General features: G+C 53.8%; 4 protein-coding genes across 4 annotated transcripts, besides 8 other annotated features; all 4 read left to right on the top strand.

The window, feature by feature from the left end:
* Nucleotides 1-892, top strand: Tc00.1047053507923.40 (hypothetical protein, conserved; the record flags this gene model as incomplete). The annotated part of the gene is made up of 1 exon (XM_800549.1): nucleotides 1-892. A coding segment is annotated over one exon (892 nt), but the record flags the coding sequence as incomplete, so codon positions are not given.
* Nucleotides 1-4,046: a sequence feature (heterozygous, Esmeraldo-like haplotype).
* Nucleotides 1,176-1,231: a sequence feature (T-rich).
* Nucleotides 1,513-4,767, top strand: Tc00.1047053507923.30 (vacuolar assembly protein vps41, putative; the record flags this gene model as incomplete). The annotated part of the gene is made up of 1 exon (XM_800548.1): nucleotides 1,513-4,767. One exon carries the CDS (start codon nucleotides 1,513-1,515, stop codon nucleotides 4,765-4,767), a length of 3,255 nt encoding a protein of 1,084 aa, XP_805641.1.
* Nucleotides 4,047-4,351: a sequence feature (haploid, Esmeraldo-like haplotype).
* Nucleotides 4,194-4,215: a microsatellite.
* Nucleotides 4,352-4,695: a sequence feature (heterozygous, non-Esmeraldo-like haplotype).
* Nucleotides 4,696-5,913: a sequence feature (areas merged during assembly that could not be assigned to a particular haplotype. This can correspond to areas where the two haplotypes were merged or to regions with more than two copies in the genome that were merged during assembly.).
* Nucleotides 5,011-5,874, top strand: Tc00.1047053507923.20 (U3 small nuclear ribonucloprotein (snRNP), putative; the record flags this gene model as incomplete). Its single annotated transcript, XM_800547.1, has 1 exon — nucleotides 5,011-5,874. One exon carries the CDS (start codon nucleotides 5,011-5,013, stop codon nucleotides 5,872-5,874), a length of 864 nt encoding a protein of 287 aa, XP_805640.1.
* Nucleotides 5,914-8,660: a sequence feature (heterozygous, non-Esmeraldo-like haplotype).
* On the top strand, nucleotides 6,215-7,213 carry Tc00.1047053507923.10 (L-threonine 3-dehydrogenase, putative; the record flags this gene model as incomplete). The annotated part of the gene is made up of 1 exon (XM_800546.1): nucleotides 6,215-7,213. One exon carries the CDS (start codon nucleotides 6,215-6,217, stop codon nucleotides 7,211-7,213), a length of 999 nt encoding a protein of 332 aa, XP_805639.1.
* Nucleotides 7,372-7,392: a sequence feature (AT_rich).

Below are 8,660 nucleotides of genomic sequence, written 5' to 3'. Positions count from 1 at the left end.
CAAGAAAACGGCTTTGGGTTCCTTTAGACGCAAACTTAAGCACACAGAAGAGGAGCTGATGAAGAAGAATGTTGAGAGGCGTGAAGCTTTGGACAGGCTCAGTGTCGCTGAACGCAGTTTAGCTGCTCAGATGAATATCCGAGCAGAGCTGGAGAGACAACTGGAGGACCTACGCACAGAACTGGCTCTTGCAAACGCTCAAACTCATAACGGCATGGAAAATAGTGAGGCGTGCTTAAATCGATCATTTGGTTCAGTGAACTCCGTTGATCGTGTTGTGCAGCTTGAAAACGAATTGGATGAGGCACGGAGTCAGAAGGAGGCGGCGGAGAGGCTCCTCCAAGTTCTTCAGCGACAGGTTGCAGCCTTGCCGTCTGAAGGATTTGGATCCTCTGCTGCCATGGGCGCGCTAAAGGCCCAGTTGCGACAGGCCGAAAAAGAGAAGGAGGAATTGCGTAACCAACTGGCCGCAACGATCGCGAGGTTGGAAGATGCACAGGGCTACTGGAGACGCCGTGGCAGCACAAGTTTTGTTGACAATGAGACAGAAAGCCCCTTATTAGGAGGAAAGATTGGGGGAGGGAACGCCGATAGTCCGTCCGGACGGGAAGAGACGGATGCATCTGGCCAGCAGCATCGCCCATGTGAGAAACAAGATGGAGTGTCCCGGGAGAGGACTTTGCTTGGCTCCACCCTGCTGCTTCTTGGGTACCGCAACTTGATGCTGCAACAGCAACTCACGATGACGAGTGGCGGTAAATTCACCGCTTCTGGCGATGGGGAGAAAGAAAACAACGGTGGGTTTGCAGGGAACACCGGGTCTTTTTTGACACGTCATCGACACGAGGTGGAGCAGGGCCTCCTAAGGTCTGTCCTGAGCCGTGGCGGCTAATATTACTAATCAAAACGAGGGAAAAGACAGCTCACCCCTTTGATGTTTCTGCAGGCTTGATTGGTTTCTCTCGTTTTAACTTTCGAGTTTATGTGCCATTTTTTGTTTTTTACTTTTGGCTTTAGCGTTTCTTCGGGTTGAAATTGAGGTTGTTTGCCGCTTTTTCTATTACCATGGGAATTATGTCGTTCGGCTGCAGATATCTTAATTTGCGTGTTGCTTGTATGACTGTGCGGGTCGAATGACTGCTCCTCCCTTCCAAAAGAAACAAAAAGCGGGCGTGAAAAAAAAAAAGAAAAAAAGAGGAAACAAAAGCCGAAACGCAAAAAAAAAAAAAAACCTGCCGCGGTGAGTTTCTTTTTACTTTGTGTGTGTGTGTCTGTTTGTGTGGGTATTGTTGTTTTCCTTCTTTTCTTGAATTGTGGGCTTAACTTTGCCTTTTTCTTCTTTCCCTTTGGTGGGGGTGATGGGGTGTTTTTCTTTACACGTGATTGGCACCCTGACAGAGGGTGTAGCGTGAACATACATACACATACACACAGGGAGGGAGGGAGGTGGTGGGGCGTCAAGGGAATAAAAAGGGAGAGAGAGGTCCTCGGACTGGTTGACGCTTCCTTCCAATGGACTTACATGATCCTTCTGAGGAAATAAATCAGCAGAGCGAAGGCGAGGATGACAAAGGGTACGAGGAGGTGATTGAGGAGATGGAGGTGGAAGAGGAGTCATATATTAGTGGGTCGTACGAAGAAGCATACGATGAGGAAATGACCGATGACGAGGAGGAGGAGGAACAGAAGGAAGACCAGGAGAATCTTCTCTCATTTTCAACATTTCCGCTGGAAGCGTTACGCGGCCAGCACATTATGGTGGCGGTGGCGTTCAATCGGTTCATTGTTATTGGCACCAATCGTGGTGTGGTGGCATTGGTGGAGGGGTCTGGTGTGGTGCTTCGCATGCTCAACAATCACATCGACCCCATTAGTGACGTGAGCTGCGACATTATGGAGGAGCATGTGGGTTCCTCCGACAAGGCGGGTGTTGTTACTGTGCAGAACCTGAGTGACGAGCAAGATTTTTATCGAAGGGAGTTTGATGTTCCAATTTATTCAATGGCACTTCATCCAAAATACAGCCGCAGTGAAGATCGAGCCATTCTTTTGGGTGGCGGTGATAAAGTGATGCTCATTACAAAAACGAGAATTTTAGGCCACCGAAAAATCACCATTTTGCAGGAGCGGCGTGGAAAGGTTTACGCGGTACGCTGGTGTGGCCCCGAGTTGATTGCCTGGGCAAATGATCGTGGTGTGCAGCTCTATAGTTATACTGGACGGGCGATGGTGCATTTTGTATCTAGACCCGTGGACTCATCAAGACTGGAGTTTTACCGCTGCTCCCTCGTGTGGGAGGCCCCTCGTACACTTACCTGTGGATGGGGAGACTGGGTTCAGGTGCTTCACGTCTACGAGCTACGGATGGAGGAACGGTTGAGATGGGGAACGGAATTCATGTCGAGGACGCATCGAGTGGAAGTCACGCCGGCTGTTCGAACGCACACAACAACGGAACCATGTCGTGTATGTGGTATCGCTCCATTTGGTTCAGACCGATACCTTGTGCTTGCTTGCACTCTTGAGGAAGAAGGCTATATGAAGGAACTAGAGGTGCGTATTGTGGATCGTACCACGTTTGGTAATGTATTTCGTGGACGCCTACATACAAAACACAAGCATCCCTTGCAGTACAGTTTAGCCTTTTCTGTTGGTGGAGTTAGCACTCCTGCTCATGCTGCTGCTTCTTCTTATACGGTGGAGAAGTCGGTGTCGGCGACATCCAGGGTAGCACCCACATCGTTGCCTTCCTCGATGCCATTGTTGTCTGACACCGTGCCGGCATTTGTTTTTTTTATTGTTTGCGTGGATGCCATCATTAAGGTGACACCCACCGACGACGACCAGCATGTGGAGTATCTTCTAAGGGTGGGTCGTTTCAAAGAGGCCTACAGCTACGCCCGCACCCACCCGCTCCGTCAGCATCAAGCTGTGGACGTTGGCCATCAGCTCCTGCAGCATCTGTTTGCGGAGAAGAAGTACGACGAGGTGGCGTCTTCGTTGGCGGAGGTGGTGAAGGAGGATTATTTGGAGTGGGAGCGGTGGATTTGTCAGTTCGATCAGCAGGGCATGTCCGATCTGCTTGTTGATGTGCTTCCGATTCAGGGCGGAAATAGCAGGGAGATAAAAGGTGACACGGAAGATGGTCAGGAGAAGGTCACCAGAATTGGAGAAGAGTACTATGAGCTTGTGCTACTTCGGTGTCTAGAGAAGAATGTCTTTCTCTTTCAAAGAGCTGTGCGGAAATTTAAGGGCATGTTTCGGCCGGATGTGGTGAGTCACGCTGCCGAATTGCGCTATAACGATGGAGACATGCAGGGCAATGTGGGCGGGGTACCCGACGAACAAAAAAAAGCTCTTGGAGACACGTATGGGTTGCTGCTAAAACTTGGTGGTCAATATGACAGGGCATTCGAGGTTTTGCTACGGGTGGATCAAAGTGATGAGCTCTTCAGTCTTATACGGGAACAGAAACTCTTTTTGAAAGCATTGGAGGCCTTGCCTGCGCTGTTCGCCAGGAACGAGGACAGGACCATCGAGCTCCTCCTGGAACACATTTACGCGAGAAGCGCTGTTGCGGATCAGGAAGAAGCAACAGAGGCGTTGCCGTTGCGATCGTTTCTCACACCGGCGGCCGTCGTGCAACGATTGGAACGGACGCAGCGTCGTTATCTGTGGGCATACCTGAAGGCGTTGCAGACCCGAGACAAGGCAGTGCACGCCGCGCTGTCGGAGACGCATGCGCAACTCTTTGCGACGCTTTTTATTGAGAACGAGCCGTCTGGTTTGTTTGCGTTCCTGCATGAGAATTCCGCGCACCTTCCCAAGCTAAGGGAGATATATGCACTGTGCAAAAAACACCAGCTCCTGGAGGAGATGGTTTTCCTGCTTGCGAGGATGGGAAAAGAGGAGGAGGGCCTTCGAATCATTGTGCACGAAATGAAAAGCATGAAGAAGGCGGTGCAGTTTATTGCCGATGTTCCCAACGAGGAGGATCAGCTTCACCTCTACAAAAGACTTGTGCACATGACTCTCGAGATGAACACCGCACTTCAGAGCCGTCATGGACAGAAGTACTTTGAGTACCGCCCGACGGAGGGTGAAACGTGGGCAAGCATAGCCAGGAAGTATGACATCGACGAGGGTGAGCTACGCATGGCTAACGGCGCTGGGAATCCACTTCCTGGCGGAGTCAGCAGCAGCAGCAGCAGCAGCGGTCGCGTGGCTCCGATAAGCAACCTTTGCATTGTACCTCTAAACATCACGGGGGCACTTTTGCGGGCCATTGTGGATCCATCCATAAGCGGACGCGTTGCGTTGGATCCCACGTACGTTGTTGAGCTACTGCCAGAGGACGAGCCCATGCCACATGTGGGAAGCCGCATTGCCAACGTGGCGCGCAGCAAGGCAAATGATGTGTGGCTCATGACGGCCGTCGTGCACGTGGCGACGAGTGACTTGGGGAAGCACTACGAGACGCTGTACAGGCGGCGGGGGGCGGCAATTCGTGTGGACCCTCGAATGGCGGTGTGCCCCTTTTGCCACCAGCCAACGTTGGCGGACGTTGTGATCTTTGGGTGCTCCCACACCTACCACGCCAACTGTGTGATTGGCTACCTCGCTGGCGAGGGTGTTCTGCTCGTGCAGCCAGCCGATGTTGATGTTGGCCGCTTTTTCAAGCACCCGGAGGAATACCTGAGGCCGGGCTCGCGGAAGGTGTCGCCTCGCTGCCTTGTCTGTTGTGAGGTGCGCGGGGCAGTGAAATAATACCCCGGAGCCGCGGTCCGTGTTGAAGTGATGAAACGTGTGTGGCTGCGGCCGTGAAGTGTGGCAATTTGACTTGTGCGTTTGGCGCCTGCAGCTCCCTTGTTTTCTGTTCAGCTGCCTTTTTCTTGCTGGAGCTTTTTTGCATTTTTCTTTTTTGTTTTTATTGTTGTTGCCTTGTGCGATAGCGAGCCGGAACGGAGGAGGCGGGGCGGGGGCTGCAGCACGGAGCGGCAGCACGACAGCATGCGGCGAAGCGTTATCCGGCTGCGCAAGGAGTTCTTGGAGCGCAAGCAGAACGAACGCGTTCACGAGGCGATCCATGCCAGGAAGGAGCAGTTTCGTGAGGCCGTGAGCAACGCCACGCCGCTCCCGGGACATCTCCGCAAGGACGCGTTAGCCCTGAAGAAGTTCGCGGAGCTGGACGACGACCAGACGAGGACACTGCAGACCAGTGTGGACGACGAGTACGCCAACGCGGGTGTGGAAGACCCGCGCGTTCTCGTCACGACGTCACGAGAGCCGTCACAGAAGCTGCTGGAGTTTGCGAAGGAGATTCGGCTGGTCATTCCCAGCGCTGTTCGTATGAACCGCGGCAACCTCAGCGTCCGTCAGCTCATGGATGCGGCGCGGCGGGGGCAGTACTCCGATGTTGTTGTGCTGCAGGAGTCGCAAGGCGTCCCCGATAGCCTCACCGTTTCGCACCTGCCACTAGGGCCGACTGTCGTCTTCACAATACATAATCTTGTGACACGGCACGACATCCAGGACGTTGGCACGATGTCTGAGCAGCACCCGCACTTGATCTTTGAGAACTTCACGACGAGGCTGGGTCGCCGGGTGCGGGACGTGCTGAAGTTCCTCTTCCCCGTTCCGAAGCCTGACGCCACGCGCGTCTTGACGTTCGACAACCAGAATGACTTTGTGAGTTTCCGCCACCACACGTTTAGGGCGGTAAAGGGGAGGGAGGTGCAGCTGACGGAGGTTGGCCCCCGCATGGAGCTGGCGCCGTACCGCATCACACTGGGGACGCTTGAGATGGACGACGCCGAGACGGAGTGGGTGCTGCAGCCGTATATGAACACGGCGAAGAAGCGCCGGCTCCTGTAAAGGGGCCAGGCTTATGGGCACACATGCATGCCCCTGTTGCCTGGAAGAGGGATCTTTCTGCTGAGTCGTGCCGCGCCGATGGTTCGTGCTCGTTTAATCAAACGCAAAAAAGGCCCTTGCAGTGCACACCAGCATAATTTGTGAGGATAATGAACCGGTGTCCTGCAAAGGAGAAATATGACCACTCCCTTTACTTCGGAGGTCTGCGGCTTTTTTTTTTCCACCTCTCCTCATTTCTCTTTTATCTTTTATTCTTCTCTTATATATATGTGTGTCCGCATGCGAGGAAGCAGGAGAAAAAAAATAGTTTTAATTACCATCACAAAACAGGAAAGAAGTAATGCTGCGCTTCTCACTTCCCTTATTTGCCGCTGCGGTGCCCAGGGTGCTCATTACCGGCGGTCTGGGCCAGATCGGCACCGACCTAACTCTTGCACTGCGTGAGAAGTTTGGCGCCGACTCTGTCCTGACGTCTGACCTGGTTACGCCACCGGAAAAGCATCCGCTTGCGGGTGGGAAGGGATACCAGCACCTTAACTGCATGGACCGTGACGCCTACGAAAAGTTGGTAAAGGACTTCAAGCCGACGTGGCTGTTCCATCTTCCGGCGATCATGTCCGTTCGCGGCGAGGCAGAGCCGCAGCTGGCAATGAACCTCAACATCAATTCGACACGCCACGCCCTGGACCTTGCGCGTGACTACAAGATGCGCTGCTTCATCCCCAGCACGATCGCCGCCTTTGGAGACAAGTGCGGCAAGGTGAACACGAAGGACGACACGATCCTGAACCCCTCAACGGTTTACGGTGTCACCAAGGTCTTCACGGAGATGATTGGCACATACTATCGTGAAAAGATGGGCACGGACTTCCGCAGCGTGCGCTTCCCCGGCATCATCTCTGCCGCGACACTCCCCGGTGGCGGCGCCACGGACTACGCCATTCATATGTACCACTGCGCATTGCTGGGCAAAAAGTACGTCTGCCCCGTTCGCCGTGATGAGCCGCTGCCGATGCTGTACATGCCGGATGCCCTCGGTGGTGTCATCAAGCTCATGGAGGCGTCCGACAGCTGTTTGAAGCGGGCGGTGTATAATATCAGCGGTTTCAGCTTCACTCCGGAGCAGCTGCGGGCCAGTATTGAGGCACGGATGAAGCGCCCGTTGGAGGTGGAGTACGTCGAGGGGCCTGCGCAGAGCATCGCGCACTCGTGGCCTGACTCCCTGGACGACTCTAACGCCCGCCAGGACTGGGGCTACGAGACGAAGTACGACGTGGACAAAATGACGGACGACATGCTTCGCCAGATCCCGGTTCTCCACGGGCTCCCGTCGCTGTAGAGGGGGCTGATCCTGCCATGCTCCTTTTAACTAGGCGCCCGCATTGTTGTAAACTAATTATAAAATAATTTACGAAAACGAAAACGTTACTTTGGTTCTTTTTAAACAGCAAAAAACTAAGAATAAAAAACGGGTGTGGCGGTTTGGGGCTTTGGTTCAATTTTTTTTTTTTTTTTTTTGGGCCCGTCGGCTGAGACGTCTTTCCTACTGCGTCAGTCGCTTGGTACTGAGTGCGGCAGACACGTTGGTGCGGAACTGAAAATAACGAGCACGGACACATCGCTCTTTTTTTTGGTGCTCGGGCTGCCGTCGTACCTGGGGCCGTTCAACGGCGTAAATGTGGTTTTGTTTTTAAAATACTTTGGCATCTTGCCTTGTGGTGATTTGCTGCCTTCAAAAGGCCATAAGGAGGATATGTGGCGTCTGTTGCAGGGGCCCGCCATCTGTTGTTGTGGCTGTCTGACTGCCCTGCCGGTAATGCCTATTTTGCCTTTTGTCCTTGTCCTTCTTTGTTTTGTGTGTGTGTCTGTGGTGCTTGCTTGCAAGGGCATAGGACACCAGTCAACAGTTGAGGAGCACTTTCTTTGCCCCTTTGCTGTGAACGGGAGAAAACACATACATTGCCTTTGTTTTGCCTGCGCGAGGGAGTCGAGGGGTCGGTCGTTGTTGTGGTTCTGTGTGTATGTTTGTGTGCGACGCATGGGGCGGACAGAAACGGAGGGCAACAACAGTGGTGAGGTGCAACAGGCGGTGTCAGAGGGCACTTGTCTGTTGGAGAGCACGACACCCACACGGAGGCTGGAGCTCGGTGGTGAATCAGCCGGTGTGGACACTAACGCTGTTGTCAGACGGGCGTGGGAAAAGGACATCACAGCGTTTCTTGCGTCTCAGTCACACACATTGTTTGCACGCGACCCGCTTCTTGAACTGAAACTTGACGACAGTCCGGATGGAATAGCGAGGAGGGAGCAGGCTGGCGTCTCGTCAACAGCGTCGCCACTGTGTGCTGCGAGCCCCATGAGCGCATGGCGGCGAAGATCAGAGCTTCAAGACGATGTCAGGGCGGAGGAGAGGCGTCATCACACGGGGGACCCAGCTGAAAGCAGGCTGCTTCTGTTCTCTCCCCTTAGGTGTGCAGCAGAGGAGGAGGAGGAACAAGTAATCATTGGCCGGGATGTGACTTACCCCGATAATGACGTGCTTGGTCTTCATAGCCTGGGGCAGGCCGTCACGGGGATGGAGCATTGCTTCTCAACCCCGCGCCTCATCCCCACTCCAGAAACTCACACAAGCAGGCGTCAAGCGGCGTCTCAGGTCACCACGGGTTGTGCAGTTGGTTTGGCCGCGCAAGCGCTTTCGCCAGTTCAACAGGCAAACAATGTCCCATTCCGCTCCTGGAATTCTCGCGAGCAGCAGAAGGTGGGGGCAGTGGCTGTTTCCACGGGAG

This window comes from Trypanosoma cruzi, genomic scaffold (genome assembly GCF_000209065.1).
Source record: "Trypanosoma cruzi strain CL Brener 1047053516553 genomic scaffold, whole genome shotgun sequence".
NCBI classification, from domain to species: Eukaryota; Euglenozoa; class Kinetoplastea; order Trypanosomatida; family Trypanosomatidae; genus Trypanosoma; species Trypanosoma cruzi.
Note: the sequence above shows the minus strand (reverse complement) of the source record. Positions and strands in the feature narration are given on the sequence as shown.